The sequence below is a fragment of the Thunnus albacares genome, chromosome 10 (genome assembly GCF_914725855.1).
Source record: "Thunnus albacares chromosome 10, fThuAlb1.1, whole genome shotgun sequence".
Lineage (NCBI taxonomy): Eukaryota > Metazoa > Chordata > Actinopteri > Scombriformes > Scombridae > Thunnus > Thunnus albacares.
This window is the reverse complement of record NC_058115.1, coordinates 14,151,911-14,173,838: the sequence shown is the minus strand read 5'-3', so window position 1 is coordinate 14,173,838 and position 21,928 is coordinate 14,151,911. Positions and strand designations below refer to the sequence as shown.

Below are 21,928 nucleotides of genomic sequence, written 5' to 3'. Positions count from 1 at the left end.
GGGCCATGTTTGTTTCTTAGACTGCTGAGTAAACATTTGCATCTGGTGGATGTTTGGTAACCCAGCATATGACTTCCTCTTTTATTGATCCCATGAACATATTCTTATTAACTACCACAATATTATTTTAATTATTTGTAGGATTGAAAGCAGAAAACATGCTCACAGCCTCTTCTAGAGAATTTCACTCACTGATGTCTTGATTTTTTCTAACATTGCTGTATCATAAAAATTCACATAAATTCATTCTTTCACCTCATTGAATGGAAGTTGGTACAAGGTTTCAGTTTCCATGTCACTAGAACATGGGAACATACTTTTATTACTTTAAAAGGGCTTGTTTAACATGTTTGAGTTTAAGAATCAGGCCAATCAGTTTCATCATAAACTGGACAAAAATGTGGTAAAAATGTGATTGTTTTCACCACATTTGAAAAAAACAAACCTGAAAGTTTAGACTGCACATTGTGTGTAGTGTGCATGCAGAACACAAACACAAACTTTATCAAAATGTGTTTTTTAACTGTTTATTGGGCAGTTTTATAATATAATCCAGTTATTACATCCATCTTTCTTCAAAACACACAGAGTAATAATAGACATTTCTCCCACATTCTCATACCCTCTGTATCCCATCTCCCACTCATGTTAGTTTTTTAATGTTTTTAATAATCATGGAAGAACACCCTTAATCACTGAATTAATCAATTCAGGGTTGATTCTTCTTCACTAACACTTTGATAATAACGTATTAAGTCCAGTAGGTGGCATTGTGTCCACAAGTATAAACCATCTAGAAGCTTTTTTCTAAATTGTGATAAATTTTGCAATGAGACAGAAAAAAAGGAAGTCACAGTTAATCTACAGGATATTTTTGCATCTTTTCACACATTTTCCCTTTCAGTGCAATTTAAGAAAAGTGTGACCTTGTAAGCTGCTTTACAAGAGGAACGTGTAATTTTATTTCTCTTACTAATTAACAGAGTTCAAAAGGTTTCCCTCTAAAGCAAAAGCAAAACATAGAGTCAGCACATTGCATGCAGACGCTTCTTCAGCCAGCAGTTTCTTGCGGAAATCTGCAGACTCCTTTTTTTCTCGTAATGCTGACCATTACTCAGGCTTTAGACAGTTTCATAAATGTTCTCAGCAGCCGAGGTGTTGATATGTTCAGGTGTCACCCTCTGCAGTAACCATCTCCCTGGTTTGAAGAAATGCAAACATTAACATGATAAAGAAGAAAGACCCACTCAGTGTCTTCAATAGACGCCCACTTTTAATGTGTAAAATTAATCAAAGTGGCATGAGTCACTAAATATAATCCATTCCACACTTACGGAAAATAAAGACGGGGATTATGATTATGGTGAAGAAGAAAATAGCTGCAATTCTGCTGATGTTCTCCACTGCCAAGAAGGCTTTGAATTTTTTCTGCAATGAAAATGAACCTTATCATGAGGGCAATTATAAATGGCACAAATTCTTAAATGTGTGCCATAAATATACAATTTATTTAAATATTGTATGCTGAAAATTCTAATATTGCTTTGTACTTTCTACTGTAGGAGGGAAAAAGCTGCACACTTGTAATTTTGATGCAATGTTTTTATGTATTAAATTAAAGTTTGGCACATCATTCTTCAGGCAAGATGTTGCTCAAGAGGACCATATGTACCGAATTACTGATTATAAATAAATAAAAGCTTGCAACAGAGTTATGAGTGTGGAGCTTTTCCCTAGAGTAGCTTTTGATTTTCCTCCAATTCTCCCTATTTGTCACGAAAAAATTGTTTGTCTTTTAAAATTTTTAATGATCTGCACACATTTTGTCCAGGGAATTTTATTTTTCGCTTTCGCAGAAATTTAACATAATTTTACCATACCTCAGCTGGCATAATGCTGTCCAATGTTGAGCCAACTACTTCAGATACTGTCAACACTTCTGTAAGGAGTTTAAACCATCAGTTACCGTGTGTACTGTTTTTAACATTAGTTATTTATTTATTCACATAACTATGCTCACCTTGTCTCCCACTAGTAAAAAGTACATAGTCCTGGGTAACAGGTTGTTCCACAGGAGCTGGCAACAACAAAATACCTTATAAAGCTGAATAAATAATGACCACAGAGTTCATAAATATCCTGAAAAGTCTGCATAAGCTTTACCTTCCTCCATGACCAGGTCTATGTTGACTTTAATGTCATTGAACCACCCTGGGATCTCGACCCTGCAGCCATACACACCAGCATCACTTTGCTGAGCATTCAGGATGGTTAGGGACACCTCTCCATCCATCATGCTGCCCAGCAGCTGATACCTCAGGTTGCTGGGTTCTCCGAGGGATAGCACAGCCCCACCCGGAGAGGAGAGGATGGTTTTGGAGCATTTGGACCTGGGCACCTCCCCTCGTCCCCAACAGAAAGCCAGGAGACCATTAGTTTTTGTGTCATACCTACAGGGCAAAGTGACATTGTGCCCAATGAGGCCAATGACTTTGTCGCTGCTGGCGTGTACTGTGGAAGACAGCAATTGATCAAACTAGATGATATGATGCCGATTGTAATTTTAAGATGTGAAGCCCACAAACGCACTCCCCCCCACACACAAACATACCACTCATACCCACAAGCAAAATACAGATACAAGATTAAAAAACAACAAAGAATATCGACTTACTTTGGGTCAGGACGGAGAGGAAAAAATAACAAAGACCACGCATGTGTGTAGGCTATTGTATAACAATGTCCTGAAGTGAGGATAAGATGTATTTCTACCCACACACACACTCCAAGACGATGGTACCATGCACAGAGTTTTCGACTTCCCTTTTTAGAAAATAAGGAAGGAAATCAATACTAGTCACAAACATTTGAAAATAAATTCTTCTGAAATGGACTCAGAAAGAGATCTGTCTTCTGATCTGCAGTTACACACAACATCTGAGACTATGTTTGTCTTCATAAACATCAGCTCTCACCAGAAAGCAGATAAACTGAAAAATTATATTGTGCAAAATGTAAAATATAAAAACAACATGCAGTCCCTCATACATATATTCAGTGTGGTAAGTTAAAAAAAAAAAAAAGCCAGAGGAAGATGACACATACTTAAGTAGAAAATATGGTTGAGTAAGTGTCATATACTGACACAAGACTTTTTTTTTTCTTTTTTTATCTTTGAGGTCTACAAAAACAAGAAGAATCAGTTATGTCTCTCTGTACTTGTGAATTCTTTTGCGGTACTCACAGACTGAGAAATTTTTGGATTGAAGTCCCCAATTTTCACAGAGATCATTAAAGTTTTATCGCATCTTCAGCAGTAATAGTTGTAACTGTAATAATAGTGGAAGCACACTGGAGATGGTTCTTGTAATTTGGCTGTGATGAATGGTTATGAAGAAATGTTGAAGTCCTGTCTCTTACATAGATGTTTTTCATACTAAGTTTCTGTAAGATTTATTACAATTACTCAGTGCACTACTGTCAGCAGTTTTCTGGTCACTGGCATTTTCCCTTTAGCTTCCATCACAAAATGCTTGAACCTCAACTCCATTTTATCCAGTTTTTAAAATAACTGTCTCTAACTATGCCCTTATGTGTAAAAACAATACCCTTTACAAAATCCTATTAGGTTTAAGAGATTGTTTTTCAAAGTGACTAATAAACTTGAAACGATCAATTTTATTAGTTTAGACTGTGCACCATGTAGGGGGAATGGGCTCAGTCACCAGACAATACTGGTCAGGTTCTTTCTAATGGAATAACTCCAGTCTGTGAACAGATTGTCTTCATTCTCAGCAGACATCACACGTGTTGTGTGAGTTTTTATTTCTGGCCCTGTTTTATTCTCCTTTCACATGCAAAGTAAAGTCAGACTCATAATGTGTTGCCTTTTCTACACTGTAATGTAACCTAGACTCCCCTGCTGCCTTAAAAATGTGAGTTAACTGAACTTAAGTTGAAGAATCAGTTCAAAGATGTCTTATTAGTTGTGAAAAATGTAAAACTCACTGAGACAAGTTAACTCATACACATAACAAGTTCAGTAAATTTAAGGTGTTAAGCTGAATCAACAACGGTTGATTTGTTTTCCATTTCCATGAAGAGTCAGTTCATTATCCCATTATTTATTTATCCCAAAGACCTCACAACTGTGGCTGCTCCTGTTGGAGCCATGTGTACAAATACAGCACGCAAGGCTGCCCTCAATGACCTTGTTAGATTCCTGTGCACAGGAGTAGGGACTGAATTTGATACTAACCTTCATCATGCTTTGTATTGTTTTCATTATCATGAAAAGAAACAACTGGGACGTACTGTATATGTTCTTCAAACAAGCCCTCCTTATGGGGACAAAAAGCAAAGCAAAGGTCAGGGTTAGGGTTAAGTCTCCAGGAAATTAATGTTAGTCGATGTAATGTCCTCTGAAGTGATGGAAACATGACTGTGTGTGTGTGTGTGTGTGTGTGTGTGTGTGTGTGTACATATGCATGTGCAGACAGCACAAAACATTTACCAAATGTGTGTAACTAATGGAAAGGAAGAGTCTCTCTGTGTGTGTGAGTGTATGAGGACAGGAGCCTGAGAAAAATATATTGTCTTTGCCAGTCTTAATCTGCCCTCTGATCACCTCTGACAGGCCTGTCTCCACCTCCACCTGTCAGCACTGTCAGCCACCACTGAGCTGCTATAGTGCTCCATAGATCATTGTCCTCCTCCTCTCACAGTGATGTTCTGTGTTTTGTCATTTCTCAAAGCTGTGACTCAGTTTTCACATTCTTCTGACTAAAAACAAACATAATGAAATTGAAGCCTGTGGACATCTATTGAAAGCCAGTGAGTATTCTTTCGATGGTTTCTTTCTATGGTAATGTTTATTTTCTAATATTTTATTTTTATTTTCTATATAAACCACTGCTCCCTCCATAAAACCTCTGGTTACAGGCTCAAACTTTGCTCCGGAGAGGCAAGAGGAGTGTTGTTTACTCTAATTTCCTGTTTGGGTTCAAATTGGAGCCATTGTTAATCTGCTGTACAGATAAAGGTTTAAAAATGGCATTCAGAGCCGAAAAAAAAAACTGGTTTGGTCCAAAGCCAAAGTGCCAGCACCGACAAATCTATGCCTGTGTGACTTTTGCTGATGTCTGATAAAAAACAGGAGCAAACAGAAATGGAGAAGTGAGACTCAAGAGGTCAGAGTCTGTGTCATTTTTAGAAGTTATGAAGGAGGTTGCTAGTTGCTGCCTGGCCAGCTCCATTTCTGGAGAACTAGGGAGCTAAAGCAAAGAGAGGCTGATCTTTAGTTTGTCTCCATGAAATGTAAAATAAGTGAAGAATGATACGTACACTAATACAGTACATACATCACCGCTTAATTCTTTGTCAAATTGAGGTTTCCTAAAGTGATCCATCACAGCAGTCAGACAAGAGAGAGCATCGATTTGCAATATTGCTGATGCTAGAGAATCCATTCTTACTTTTGGAGCAAACATGCTGCACCACCTTGGTCGATCAGATGACATTTACTCTCTAAATGTGTTTGTCGGATGTGACACAAACCATTTGCCAGAGGAAATATAGGACAACAGCATTCTTGAAGATGCTTCTGTCTCCCTTCTAAAGCACTTATGTGTTTACCGCTCCATGTATCAAGGTAACTTATACAGCCTTTAAAAGGGAAAAGGTCACCATGTCATTCTTTAGGTATGTCTGTGTCTATGTGATGTCCACTTACGTATATATGCCCTACATGAAAAGGTCATTGTTACATGAACATCACAAATGGAAAAGAACATACTGTATATGAGAGCAGTTCCTGAAGTTAAATATTTTGACTTGAAACAATGAAAAGAAAAAGGTCGCAGTGCAAAATCCTTGTGAGGTGCTGCAAAAGTCAACTCCCAGTGTGAAATTTATTTACTCATTTATTCAACATCTCGATGACCTGATGAGGACCTTGTGGTCGCAATGCTGAGCAAATATTTTGGTTTGCCAGTCTTTATCTGCCTGCTGCTCACCTGTGATGACAGCTTGTTTTGCCTCAACCTGTCAACACTATCAGTTAGATTAGATAAAAAGACCACAGCTGAGCTCCTGGAGTATACTTACCACACATAAATACTGTGGCCCGCACATAAATACTATGGTCATCTTCCTGATATTAAGCTGCAGCCCTTCGGAACAATTTATGTTTCAGCCATCTCAGGGTGGATTTATAGTTGTATGTTACTTTCAGAGCAAATTTGGCCGCCATTGATGATGTGCAGCTTCTCAAAAATGTAACTACACATCGGGGCTACAGCGGCTACAGTGATATGAAGACTGCAAGAACTGTGATTGATCACCTAGAACCGCTTATGTTTTCTCCTACAAGTTTCTGATGCCACAACTGCAATGTCTTAACACTCAAACATATGAACATTATAATACTAATTGCCTTTCTCTGCTGCCTTCCTGTTTAGTCTGTCTTTATTGATCCTTTACTATCCTTTTCCTTGCATGTTTTTTTTTAACTTAACTTACTTGTATGGATTGAAGAAAGCAAACACAGTTACTGTGATGCTACAATTGATGCATGATGCTGAACTACAACTCAAAAACTGTATTATATGTATCTAAGGTGGGACTTGTCGTTAACCCCTGCTGTCAAGTATAAATCCAGTTTTAAACACCACAAAATCTTTCTATAGATCCATGAAATCAGTGTAGGTCAATTGGTCTTACATTCAGTCCCTTTATTTATGAACTTGATGAAAAGAGTCAAGATTTTTAATATTATAATATTCTTGGTTTTTTCACTTTTCTAAACTGTGAATGACATTCAGTCCTTCACCAACAAGAGATGATTGCAGAATTTATGTATATTTCAGTGGGAGAATCAAGTGAGTCTGAATAATGTTTAGATGGAGTAGGTTTCTTTTTCTTGCATATTCTCACTCAATTGCTGTCTCCCCCTCTTTTTATTTCTCATTTCCTCTACAAGAATGTACTCTAATCTGTGTGCGAATGTCTGTGTGTGCAACTCATGCATGATGGATTTATGGCTGCCTCTCCCGGCGATTGTGGAGCCCCAATCCTTTCCCCACTTCTTACTTCCCACCCTTGTCCCCTTGTCCCCCTCCTCTCTCCTATTAATATCCCACAAGGGAGACCAGAGCTCATGGGGAGTTTGGGAGCGGAAACGCCTCCAAGCACTCCTGGAAGACACAGAGCTGGATGAGGGCGAGAAAAAGGAAAAAGGGATAGAGATCAAGGCGAGTGAGGAGGGAATTTAGTCTGAATGTGTGAAAGAGGATTAGAAAGCGCAAGTAAGTGGAGGAAACAGGATGCAAGGTAAAGAAAGAAGAAGTAAGAATGAGCAGCAAGGATGGAGAACTTGTCACAGGACAGGATGTGTAGATCTCTATCAGATAGTAATACACCTTATACTCACCAGCACAGTTACTTTTAATAAAGGGCATAGACTTTATCAATGTGATTTTGCTCTGGACATTCCCAGTGTTCATATTCTTCCCTTTGCCCTCCCACCCCCAGTGCGTTGGGACGCTGCCATGAATCCCGTCACTGTTACTCAATGCAGTATCGTTATGGGAGATCAAGTTGCAACAGCGTTTTCCCACAAACTGGATCGATGACTTACCACTTGACGATGTTCATAGCCATCTGTGCTGTGTACTTTGTAGCAACTTATGATCTAAAAATGAGCATGAGAAAGGTAGGATGCTGAGACTGCGCTTCCATGCCTACACAGAGTGAGGAAGAGAGAAGCACTGCAGGATATGCGGATACTTCACCAACAGCATTCTCATGAGTTCACTCTCCTTCAGCATAATCGAAGGGGGAAAAATGTGCAAACATAAACATGCCCTTAAAGGAAAGATGATTAGGGATGTACAGAAGGGAAGACGCTCTCCTGACCCGAGGCTGATCCAGCTCCAACTCTTTCTCTCCGCTGGGAAACAAAGTCCTCTTTTCATTTCTCACAAGGCCCAGCCACCCCTGCTACTAACACAGGACAGAGAGATGCTGAGAAAACCATGCGAGGACATGAGCAGGGGACCAGTATGGGAAAGATTATCCTGAGCACAAGTCCCCTAGTGGCAGTGATCCAAAATGTTTGGACTATTCAGTTTTAACAGGTTTGGGATAGCTGAGCCTATAACCTTTCAGTTTATAGGTCATTGCTTTGTACTTCACAACACAAGCCCACCATCTGAAGTTTAGTGAAAGCCCAAAACAGCAATACAAATCCCGATAATATGGGGCAAAGAAGTTAAGCAAGTGCAGTTTAGAAGTTTAAGTCCTCTTGGCTATTGCATAAACCCCTGCAGCTTCTGTCAGAGTGTTTTTTCCTGTCAGTGCATTGGAGCAGACAGAGCCTGACTCAGTCACAATACTGTGAATCAACCCAAGGACACGAGTCCTCGGCACTAAACACAGCCAGAGTCAAGGTTCATGAGAAAATTTGGGTTTTATCTGTGTGTACACACACACATGCATACTGCAATGAGGTTGTGGGGCATGTGGTGCATATTTTAAAGTTTATTTATCAAGTATGACAACATGAAAATATAAACATCCAAGTCATAGTAGGTACAGTGATGAAGCTAACAAAACAAATTATCATCCCTCGTCCCTGTGCAGGTGCCCCATAGTACAGCAGTAACAATAACATAGCTTACATACTGTACAATTACAAGGAGTGTTTATAAAACCATAGAAAATGTAAAACAATGTATACTGAATACGAGTGATGCTTTCATAATGTCTCATAATATTATATAATGTGAGACTCTTGAGAGACTACTATGACCCACAAGTCAAGAGTCACATGACAAACAGAGATCATCGGAGATATCAGTTGGCTACGTCCGTAGCCTTGCCGGTGTTGCCAAATATTTTAAGTGGAAAGTATCTGAAGCCTGCTTGAAAAGTCGCTATATGACATCAAGCACTGATTTGCATACATGTGACATGAAGATTTTCAAAAAAGAAAAGAAAATTAAGACAAACTAAACTTAAAGGAGACTTATTTTGCTTTTCCTTATTTTCAGTCATATATATATAATGAGGTAAATGTATGTAGAAGTAATCCCTGTGAGCAAAAAGCATCAGCTTCTGACTGCTCTGAACACTCAGTTTCCAACAGTTTAGCCCGAGCTGATGTCGGCTTGTGACCGATTTCTTTATATAGTCATCTGCTCCATGCACAGCGCACCAGTTCGCTGCTCCGCTCCACTAACATTATGGCATTTTTCCATTGTTTTTGAGGGTAGTCACACCAAGCCATGACTCCATTACACAGCACAGCAAAATAAAATAAGTTGTTTGTTGGAGGTGTGCTGGTTGTCTGCTCTTCACCAAACATCATCATCACTTTGGCTGTTTCTGCTTGCACTATTCCTCCCTGCATTATTTCTAACTACTCTGAACAAAGACCTCCAAATATCTTCATATGTTGTTGTTTGGACCATTCTTTAGTGCCATTAATGAAGCTCTGCTAATTCAGCAAGGAACACATTTTATTTCCTGTAAATTCTTCACAGTAAAAGTCTTGTTATTTAGTTGTTTAAATGCTTGTAATTTGAAGCACTAAAGCAGGAAATGTTGGGTTTTCATCGGCAGTAACTTAACATGACTCTGATACATGTTGCCCCTCTGCAGCTTCCAGAAAGCCGGCCAATTGGAACAGAGAGGGCTCATCAGGAGGGGGGCCTTAAAGAGACAGCTTAGAGCTGCATAAAGGGCCAGTATAAGATAAATAAGGAGTTTTTGAACTGTGAATCATGCAAATCCACTCTAGTGGAGTCCAAAAATAAAAATTTAGAGCTGGAAAAGAGCATAAAAGGTCTTATACACACATATATATATAATGAACTTGTAATCTCTCTTAGAGAGAGAGAGAGAGAGAGAGAGAGAGAGAGAGAATTTTGGACTTTCAGTCCTGTTTGATATTCACATACCAGTGAAGGTTAAACATTCAACCACTGTCTAAAACATAAGCAGAAAACAACAGTCCAATCAATACATGCATAACTGATAAAGAGAGCTATTCTTCACTATCTCAATCATTCAGACCAGGAGGAGTGGCGCCTATTCTGCAGCCTTTGATTGAGTCTTTGTCAAAGACAGAGGGCGTGTTGATTTATCACAGCTCCTTTCAAGTCAGGCATATGAAGAGACAACAACCACAAATACCTATCTTAAACATAAATCTGCAGGTTAAACTCACAAGTCCAACAGTATGGTGGGCGGCCTCAGATCACCTCCAGAACACAATTTACCGCTGCGTTTTGACAGAGGTTAAATCCAGGCTTTCTCAAAAAGGTATTTCAGCAGAGAAGTCATGTTTTCCAGGAGAGTTTTTTCAGGGTAAATATTAGGATATGACATTTCACAGTGATTTAAAATGCCTCTTAAACATTGCCACTGTTTAATATTATGTCAATTTTCACATCACAGCTGGTGTTCCTGCTACGTTGGAGTTGGGGTCAGACAAGGAATCCGTACTTGGACCAATTTACCTACTTGAGGCATTTCAGGAATTTTCACACACACACGCACACATACATTTCTTCTTCCTCAAGCCGTCTTGTCTACAGAGTACATCATCCATCTTCAGGCAATGACCGCTGTTTATTGGATTCATATGGGGAACCTAAACAAAGACGGGAAGGAAACACACTGTCTGCATGGGCGGACACAATGGGGAGCTGGAGAGAGGGCACTGAGTCAGTGGAAAAACATTCACCTGAGAGGGCAGACATGACATTCCAGATATCAAAGCACTTTTTGTTACGTTTCAGTATATGTGAAGACATTTGTTTTGTTTCATTAAAGTGTCATGAGTGCATTTCAGGTTTTTGCTACAAGCTGTCTCTCATTATCCAATAACAGTTCTCTCACCAATTTCATTGCGGCAAGTTTGGGACACAGCTTCACAATATGGAGTCTATTAAGGCAAGAAAAACACAGTAGGATGATTAAATATTCCACAGTTCATAAAATTTTAAACCACTCATTTGCAAGTGAAAACAAAAGTGAAAACACATTCAAAGTGTCTGTTACAATGATTAATTGCATAATAAAACTGCATGCTCCAACTACTATAACTAAAATGTGTTGAGTGAACGGTTATGGATGAAGATTTCTCCACAGAACAATTCAGAAGTTTTTTTGTGTCCACATCTGTGAAACATCTGAAAAACATGTGATACATGCTTGTTTCCTAAAATATGGATTATATATTGTTTTAGGTTTCCTTTCAAGTGTATTGTGGTTACAATTGTTAGTTTATATAAGGTTTTATTTCACATTAACTGCCTGTTTTATTGGTCCCATTTTCAAGTGCATCACTTATGGTCAACATTTAATGTATTAATTGATCAATTGAATAAAATGAATTGTTTTTAATTCAGTGGCTGGGCAAGCTCCCAAGCTACATTAATGTCAGTTGGAATATGTGTTAGTTTGTGTGTTAGTAGCAGGATCTCTTTCATACGTCGTCTGCTGTGACCTGTGACTTATATCTCTTTTGTTATTTGTTACTGTGGCTGGTTGACTAAACTGGTTTCCCCTCTGGGCATTAATGAAGTTATCTAATCCCAGTATGGAACCATAGGTCAACCAGGAAGACTCACCCCAAAATGTATCAGATGTTTACAACAGACATGAGCAATAACTTTACAAAGAAATGGCCTAAATACTGTAAAATGATTAATGTGTGGATCTCTCTTAAAGTTGTCTGATGGTTGGTGTCGTTTGCATTGATGGACTTTGTTGCACAGCTGTGACAGTGGACTCAAATCTCAGCAATAAAATTTGGAGGAATAATCAAAACTGATGGGAATGACATGTGAATGGGACATTATTAGAAAACTACTTTATATGGTTATGTTTTTGTTGTTTATATTAAAAAACAGCAGGAAACAGCTATTTAAAATTTTGCAGAAACATCTCTGTATCGTTACTGGAAAAAGTGCTAAAATATTTTTAGTCATACAAAACCTTTAAAACTTGTCTTTCAGCCAAGAGTAAATTTCAACTCTCTTAACAAACCATCTGTGCATGGCGGGTCTTTCTCTCTCTCTCCCTCTTTTAGGTTTCAGTCCCGACCCAGAAGTGAATGACCAATCAGTGAAATTACTCTTAGGTTACGCAATCGACCTCTCGTCTCAGCTGCATTGTGCTGCACCCTGTAGACGGGGTAAAAACATGGAGGCCCTTCATTATAATCACACTGCAATCTCCTTGGAGACACTGTAGCTGCAACTGTGCAGCTCGCTTGGCCCCAGGTCTGGTGGGATGGCCTGAGTTTCTCACAGACGCCTTTAGCATTTCAATTAGGTGAAGAAAAACACTTCAACTTGAGACACACTGGCAACTATTTTTTAAAAACAACATGAGAGGGAGGAAACTGTGATTCTTTTTGAACTGATATAAATGCTGTATTTTTTTTCCAATAAATGATCTTACCCAGAGAGAACATCACTCCACAGAACCATTTTAATGATGTATCCCTGTCATGTTGCATCCAGGTTTATTCCACACACTACAGATATTAAAAAGTCATTAGGAGAAAAGAGATTTGGACAAATTGCAGGCTGTTCCATCAACAGTGATTTAATTTGTCTTACAAGTATGAAAGCCCTTGAGATATACACATCTCATGCTCCACAATTTCTTATATCTGCCAAAACTCAACTTTGTGATGTTTTTTCCACCTTCATTCCTCATAATAAATGCAGCTGCCAATAAGAGCAGGGAGGGAATGACTGTGAATGAGGGATGATATTGTACGAGCTTCTATTGTATCGCTGTTTATTCTGGCTGAGGTCTGTGGATTTCAAAAGAACAGTGTTTGTACTGTGAGGCTGCAGTGAGTCTTGTCTGTGACTCTTTCATCAACTGTAAACATAGGTCTTAGGGTTACATGGTGTGTTTCTGCTCAGAATATTTTGGACTATAGACTCTGATTTAAACAAGGAACTCACAAAATGTTCTCATGAATAAAATATTGTTCAAATTAACCTTTTCACCTCAGTTATTGTGTTATTGACAGATGTGTTGCCAGAAGGCTTGATAAAACAAGCAAAAGAGGTGATGATTTTTTCATTTTACCTCCTCTTTTAAAAAAAAAAATTAAAAAAAATTGTGGTAAAGAATGGTGTAACTTAGACATTAGTTATAGTGAACAGTAATATAATGGTAATGTAATGTTGATTTCATGTTTGAAATATGTGTTGATTAACACATATGCACAAAATGTTTCATAAATTACCATTAATGTTTACTGATGCATTTGTCTGATCTGTTTTAATTATATCTTATTTATAACACATTTATTAAGGCTATAATATGTAACTATTCTGCATTAAAATGTTTAAAAACAACTATACCTGTTACATATTTGTTAAGTTGCGTACTTACATTATCCCAAATATTTCCAACAATTTTCAGACCCAGAGAAATCTGTAATTTAATCAAGGTAATGGTCCTTTTCATTTGGTCGCCTGACAATGGCATCATACCCCCTCTAACAAAGAGTATAAGCATACAAGGTAATACGTTGGTGTAGTGGTTGTCTGCCAGAATCTGTCATGAATTGACTTATATTCAGTTTTAAGCCACATTTTTACGATAAACTTTTTAGATCTTGGCTGTCTGTAACTGTATCTTTTAACCAGGTGAAGGATTTTAGTCATTGGACATCTGGATCTTAAGTTATCAGAGAAACAAGCTGAGAAAACGTGAGCAGCAGCTCGGCTAGCAGCCCCTCCCGGAAGTCCTGTGCCTGTCTCCATGGTCTGTACCTTGGATGACTAGTACCATCAGCGTCATGAGGAACAGAGGACTCAACTCCCTCACTTCCTTGCCCAGCAGCTGGACCTTAAGTTATCTGAAAAAACAAGCTGCGCAAATGTTAGCGGCAACTCGGCTCACAACCCCTTCAGATGTCCTGTGGGATAAACACTTTTTTAATGTGAAACTGCTTCATTCAGTGTTTTTACCTGTTTTAATCACCTGGTCTGTTTGTATCCGCAGAAGAGACCTCTGCGGATAATTCGGCTCCCGCTAAAAACCTCCTGAATGATGAATACTGACGTAATCCTAACCCAGAGAAGCTGGTTGTTTAACAATGAAGACAACAACTCCCATGATCCCATGCTACATCTCATGGTTGTCACACTCCGCCTTTTGTTATTGTTTTGATCGAGAAATTACATATTGTGCATTTAGCAGTTAGGTTGGGCTACAGTTTACATGTATCATACTTTATGATGCCTCTATAAATATATTAAAAATTGTTTACTATTTCTTGAAAAAAGATTGCTGTCCCTAATCTTAAAATGTATCAAAAACATATTTTCTGTCACTCTATCAGCAGTAATGAAAGATGAAAGTTATGAAGTACTGACAACAGTTTCATTTTGTGGCACCACATGCACAAATCATGGCTCTGGAAACCCCAAAGTGAAGGAAATGGAAACCAAGTTTACGCCATAAAATCATCATTTGATCGAGAAATGAACATAGCTGGAGGCTGCATTACCCGGGAGGGGATCGAAAGGAACGTCCGTAATCTTGATACTTCACTATGTTTGACAAGACTCAGAATCTGCTCTCCAACCTGAATACATGGCAGTGACTCCACATGTGACAGAGACTGGTTTGTTTTACAGTTGGACAACTTTTGTTTTGATATACTTAAGTAATAATTTATTGCAGATCACAACACAAAACAGGGAGAAGATTGTTCATCAGGACATTGGGGTCATGTCCTCTGTATTATTTTTGGTAATTTGGGGATTTTTCTGTAGGAGTTCACATTCTATGATTACAGACAAGTTACATGAATATCCTAAGTCACTTTCTGTTTTTACAGGGAAAAAAATGCGTTGAATTAAAATAAAACAGATAAACAAGATATATTTCTCAACCGGAATACCTGGCAGTCTGGAGAAACATTGAACAGCATTTAGACCATCATGTAGAGAGACAGAAATGACAAAAAATAAAACTTAATGTGAAAAACAATGTCTAGCTATGGTGCGTGACAGTTATCATTATGGCATATGACAAATATATATATGAATGCTATATTTAATCTTTTTTCAAAGTGTGCTCATGAACACGACTTTCTGGGAAATGACAAAATGTAAAAATGTTCAGCATATTTTTCTTGCTGACAAGCCTTCATTTTTAAAGCAGATACAGTCAGACTGTGATAAGGTAATGCTGCTAATCTGTGGCCCTCTTGCTGTCAGGGCAATGCACAACAGAGCTGAATATGACTGATGATTTAGTGAGGCGCCTGAGCCTGGGAACAGCTCCCCTGAACACTGTGTGAGTCTGGGTGAAAGAAGCAAAAAGGGGAAAACAACACAAGAGCTTGTCTGCACTATTTCCTGTAATGACAGTAATTAAAACAGAGAGAAGATAGCAGCTCTGCTCCCTAATGGCATGCTGGTACATTTTAATGTCCAGTGTGTGCGCGTGTGTTTGTGTGTGTGTGTGTGTGTGTGTAGTTTTCTCCATTGTGCATGTGTGTCTTTGTTTGTGCAGCAATCCTTGTTAGGACATTGCATTGACTTCCACTCATTGTGGACAGCCTAACACAACCCCTAAACCAAACCTTAACCAGGACCTCAGAAGTGACATTTTGCCTCATTAGGACCAGGCTTTGGTCTCCATGAGGACTGGTCCCAACAAGGTTGGTGTTTATACCAGAAACATACACACACATACACACACCTCACCATAGTAAAGTGTTATCTTGAAATATTCCCTCAACCAAAAGAAGAGATGAAGAGATGCTGAGATGATGACAGTTAATAAGCAGTATGTAGCCCTGAGGTGTTAATGGCTTTGGGAGTCAGTGTAAGGACATGGTTAGTTGAATTATCGATTAGTCGAAGAAAATTAATCAGCAGCTATTTTTGTGATCAATTATTCAGCTAATAGTTCAGTTAAGTCAATTATCAACAAATGCACCGAACATGCACTGGGTCCAGCTTCTCAAATGTGTCCATTTGCATTTGAAAACCTTATATCTAAAATTGTTTCTTTGTCAATCTTTCAGACAAGCCAGTTCTGCCAAAAATGGGTTAAAAAATTAAAAATCTAATGAATAACACACTGCAGCTCATTGCCCACTAATGTTTTCTTCTAACTTCTGATTATGTGTTTTCTCCTAATTTGTTCTACTAAGCACTCTGCAGCGAGTCAACACAGCGTTCAGAGCTTGTGTTGCTCTGTGGAAGTGGAGATATTTTCATTATTTAGATTTGTTTGGATGCTTCATATATTAAACAATAAAAGGAAATGAACATAATTGGGTCCATTGACTTCCTACAAGTCTGGCTCACTTGTCATGTGGTGAGTGGGCACTTCAGTTATGAGAGAACTCTGAAAACAGCACAGCTCATTAAATATCAGTCGCTCCCAGTGGAAATCTCTCATTTCTTGGCTTCCCGCTTTATTGTGAGTGTACACATTAGTTTTTTAAGGATTATGACAACATCCCCTCAAGCTCCCAAATGTAATAAAATGGTCTTTTTTTGGCTCTTTACATTCCAGGTTCATATGAGACAGCTATCAGACACACACTGACTCAACAGTTTTTAATGCTTCCTTGATGGCATCCTCCATCACTTTTGACACGTATCTTCACAATGTGGAGCACATTATCATATTATTGTGCTGCCAGGCTGTCATCTTATTGTGATAGCAGAGCTCTTACCCTTTGCCCTTAATTGTGGTGCTTCAGCTTCAGCACCACTGGCAAGTAATTTGCTTAATTTAAAGATTCTGGACAACTGTTGCTGATAATGGATCTGGGATTGGTTATACACGCAAGGAATTGTTGTACTTTACTTTTACACAAGACTATTCAAAATCCACCAGAGGAAGTGTCATTTTTCTTCATGTAGAAACCCACAGGAACTATTTCAGGAACCATTTTAGGAATCAGGAACTTTACCTTTGTTTCGATCATAGGCGCAGGCTCTAATTTTGGCTCCTTTATCATAGTTCCTGGCCCCCAAAAAAGTCCCTACTGTGGGAGTAATACGGTACTTTCCGATGGCTCAGGAATTATCAGGGTGGAGTTTGCAGTGCTGTACGTCACTAATTGGTCAAACACAAACTCTGCAGTTGCTACAACTTTTGTAGTGTAAATTTACATACAATGTGCAGTAGAATTTCACATCATGTTACACACAGTTCATATTTTTAAAGAATATTTTTGATTGTCTATAATATTTGACTTTTTAGATTTTTCTGCCATCAATTTACAATTCAATTCTATAATTCCCCCAAAACAGTCAATCTTTCTTTCTTTACCTTAAAAATAAGGTAAACACTCATTATTCTTCAGCATGACTGTATTTTTACAAGGTTTTATTAGTAAAAGCACACCAAGAAATTCATTTTACATTCAAATTTCATGATGAAAAAAAGCAAGGCTTTTTACAGTCAATGATAGTGATTATACAACACAAATGTATATTTACATGGTTGTGTTCGTAAAAAACACTTTAAAAATTGACTATTACAAGTAAAATCTTTAATGTCACAAAAGTGACAGACCTTTCTTTTAAAAATAATATGAAATGATGTTGATTCTACAAAATAGCTCTGTTAGGCATTTCTTATAAGGGTTATTGATGTTAAAAACAAAGTTATGTGTAGTTGACAGTCACAGTTCTAGATGTAGGGAAAACAAACAGAAAAGGAACAATACGTTCCTGTACAAGTATTGTGGCTCCTTAGTACCTCGAACTATTTGCTCAAAAAGGGGCATAAGGAGGAAAACGGGGAAGCGCCAATGATAATACAAAACAGCCAAGTTTGTCCTGTAGAGAATATAAGAGAGAGGCTATCGTGAAGAACGAGGAAAAAAGCAGCTGCAGTCTCTCATAAGCACAAAGTGACAGAGTTCAGGCTTGCACAGACATGTATGTCATATGTACACCATATGGGAATAGTACACTTTTTTTACACTGACACCCTGATGTTCTTATCATTTATCTAATGACATGCATTCTTTGATGGTTTGCTTATTGTGTATAATAACTTTGTTAAATCTCAGAGATCTGTGTTGACAACAAAAGAATATTTGTCAGTTTTAATTCAATTACGTATACCTCTGAATCATCATTTTGTACATTAGTATTGTTGCTGCTGTTAGGTTTATATAGGGCCAGCCTTAATAAATAATAAAAAAAATATACTGTCAAACTGTAATGGAAACAGTTGCATTTCTGTATGTCACTTTGTTTATCAATGGCAAAGTCCTGTGTGTGGAATTTCCCTTTTAATAGCTTATTAACATTGTAGTATCCTGTCAGGCGTTTACATGGTATAAATATATAGATGGTCTAAATCTCTGACAAGTTTCACTGCCTGCAAGCCAAGTTAAACTTAGCCTCTGGCAGTCTTGGATGACCCACTGCTCTTAGCAATCCAAGAAATCTAGAAAGCTTGCATCCTATCTTAAGAGCTCCCTTCAACCCAGTGAGTTACTGCTGTAAATGCTAAATCCCTCTAATACTGATTGGGTGCCTGTGACAGTCTGTTTTGCAAGTTAGAATACTTACTGTGGAAAGAAAAATATAATACGTTTTTGGTATGTATAAAAATACCCTGCATTGCCTCTTTAATAAAAGTCTTTACAACACTTTCAAAACTGCTGAACATCAGTTGCAAATACAGTTTTCCTAAAAGGAGCCTTTGGTTTGCAACAGTGCCGCTAAACATTATAAAATGATAACTTTCAACATATATGATATGTTACTGGAATCTCATGAATTGTCATGAACTGTAACCTGATAATGAAACTATACTAATCATCAAATAAGGTACATTACAGAATATGGAGCAATAAAACACGTCCCTACAACATGGGAATAATACGTTTTCATTAAAAATGAATCTGCAGCTATTTTTGTGATCAATTATTCAGCTAATAGTTCAATTAAGTCAATTATCAACAAATGCACCGAACATGCACTGGGTCCAGCTTCTCAAATGTGACCATTTGCAGCTTTCTCTGCTGTGTACCATTGTGTGTACAATTGGAGTTTTTCACACAAAAAAGCAATTTGAAGACATGTTCTTAAAATAACCATTAGTTGCAACCCCAAATGGAATATTTGACATTAAGGGAAATTACAAACCACATTCAGTATGTAATAAGCATGAATCACCACTTACATCTCTGACCCATTTGTCAGACATTCAAATACATGATGAACAAATGATGTAAAACAAAGGCTACAGCCTTTATCTTTGGCAGTCTGACGCTGTAGAGCGTAGGATATCACTAAACCACAGTCAAAACAGTCAATCTGAATCATTCCTATTTCTGGATATTATCACTACAGTAACTTTTTATGAGCAGATAAATTTTGGGTGTATTCATCCAGTTCTTGTTCATTATATTTGGACCTTTACTTGTTACATTTATGGAATATTTATGTTGTGGAAATGTGGATTTTGCAATGACCCTTTGCTGTAAATTAGACATAAAAGCTTTTTATGTCGACTAAATAACATCAACTTATGCTCTGATCATGTTCTTTGAAATTATAAAAGTGGACTGAAGTATGTGTGTCATGGCTTATTGTAAATGAACAGCATCTAACATTGGCTTCAACTATCATAGACTATTAATTAAATACATGACAACATATGAAAGCAGCAGCTGGAGCTATGAGTTTGCATGTCAACATATCTAATGAAGTTTGATACGATTTAAAACTTTGTAGAAAGCTATTAAGCAGATGCTGAGTTGTTAGTGCCTTACATTATGTTTTATACCTGTATCTCATATGTTCTGATTCAGTAAACTACATAAATAGCCATTTTAGTCTACTCGTCACAAAACTATGAACTTTATCTACCATGCCAGTGTTGTCTGTTTATATAAATGATTGCTATGGATTATGGCCGCTGTACAAGATGGCATGACAAATTGATTGAGACAGCTGTGGAAAAATTTCTGTTCACTGATTGCCAAAATCTAGAGGCACATTCTTGGTCAGTATTTTTGGGAAGACAAATTCCAAATATAAACCTCTCTTGAGGGGGAGCACATGTAACATATGCACGTACAGTCATCATCTCCTCCTTTTGTAGTGCACCATGACAACCACAACACAGGAACATGCTGCAGCAGGATGAGCAAACTTGTGTTTTTGACTGTGACTGTTGTAGTTTTTAGTAGTTGACATTAAACAGGCATTCCAGTGAAGCAAATGGAGGAGTAAATAGAGCACATTCTGTGTTTGCCTGTGAGGAATGTATGCTGCTGAGGCACTGACTTCCTGATCTGAGATATTATGACAACAAGAACTTCTAAAAAAAAATGTTAATACACAACAACCTCTTCTGTACTTTTAGCAAGCAAACTTAACTGAGGCATATTTGTCCAGCATTTCCACTCACAAATAACAGGAGGTAAACCTATTGTAGATAATTAGTCTATATTGATTCCATAACTACAGTAGCATGAAAATTATGATGATAAGTGTTTGATTGATCCTGCTTCCCAGGACACAATGAGGAAAATAAACACTGTATACTCAGTGATGTTTTCTGTACTTAAATTAGTGATAAATGCAAGCCCATTTGAAAACTCCTCCATACATAAAGAGATAAAAATGTGAAATTAAAACTTTTTTTTTTGTGTTATCTATCTAGAATAGCTCAAATTTGGCACAGCAACAAAATAAATGCAGGTAGAGGAACTGAGACTTAGTGTGGTGGTTTAATTAATTCACACAACTTCTTAAAAAATAAACATCATCTTTGAACTCAGATCTATTTCGACCTCACTGAGACTATCACCTTCGTCTTTACCTTGAATGATGCCATCATCCGCCTATCCTAAGTCATGTGACTGACCTTAAGAGGCTTGGCTAACCGCCCATAAGAGCATCCAGCTGAATATGCCTCCTCCTCTTTGCTTTACTCGCCTTCCGAGACCAGTAGGTAAGACGTGTTTGGGACTCCACTATCAACAATCCGTCTCTCTGGTGCAGGTGCCTTGTGTCCCTGATGACAGTGTGTGGTTTTCTTTTTTCTCTGTTCCGCTATTGTTGATAACAATTTGTTGGTGAGCCTTTCATGGTCTTCACTTGCATTTAAATAGCAGAGGGTTACACTGTTTGTGTTAACATCTTCTTTTCATTTCAGGTAGCATAATTTCTTGCACCTGGTGCTAAGCAATTACTGTAGCTTGCAGCTTCAGATAAGTGCTGTTTGTTTCATACTGTATGTTTCATAAAGTTTCTCCCTCTGTTAAATTAAAAGTATTATTGCCCTGCCAATTTCCCTTTTCACTTCTGTGTGCAGTAGGTGGGATTGTTTGCTTTTTTCTCCCTGTATGTGAATTACATTGGGATTTAAGTTGGTAATTGTTATTTTTGTTAAGTGCTGATTGTATTGCCGTTAGCCCCTGTTTGTAATGGGTGGGCTTCTGATTACTTCCCTTGTGAGGTTCCTGATTATTGGTTCCCCTTTTTCAGCTATCCATAGCTGTTGGGCATCTGCTGTTTATTTTCAGTTCACATTAAAAAAAAAAATTACATTTAAAAAAAAAAAAAGGCCTTACAGTTGTGTCGTTTTTGCCAGGGCATCATGGACCCCTGTGATGGCCATCGTGAGTGTCCTTTGTGTTTGGGCATGGCACATTTATTGGCAGATGTTGAGAACCCCTGTGGGGCAGTTGAACTGCCTGTGGAGTAGTGCATTTGAATAGCCTGACAGGTGGAGCAGTCTGTTCATGCTTGGGCAGTGCGGCCTCCACCCACCCAGCTAAGTGAAGGGGGACACGATTCTAGGAAACATTCCTGGAAGTGCAGATATGATCACACCCCTGATTGTATGCAGGGGCGGGGCCCAGATGAAAAACATGAAAAACATGCTC

At 38.0% G+C, this 21,928-nt stretch overlaps 1 protein-coding gene across 1 annotated transcript; it reads right to left on the bottom strand.

Annotated features, from left to right (window-relative positions):
- Positions 1-513: 513 nt before the first annotated feature.
- LOC122990453 (T-cell immunoglobulin and mucin domain-containing protein 4-like) lies at positions 514-2,791 on the bottom strand. The gene is made up of 6 exons (XM_044363820.1): positions 2,675-2,791; positions 2,164-2,511; positions 2,021-2,077; positions 1,881-1,939; positions 1,335-1,428; positions 514-1,198 (listed from the first exon to the last, which is right to left on the bottom strand). The coding sequence occupies exons 1-6, from the start codon at positions 2,715-2,717 to the stop codon at positions 1,122-1,124; spliced, it is 678 nt and encodes a 225-aa protein (XP_044219755.1). The 5' UTR covers positions 2,718-2,791; the 3' UTR covers positions 514-1,121.
- Between the last annotated feature and the right edge of the window lie 19,137 nt (positions 2,792-21,928).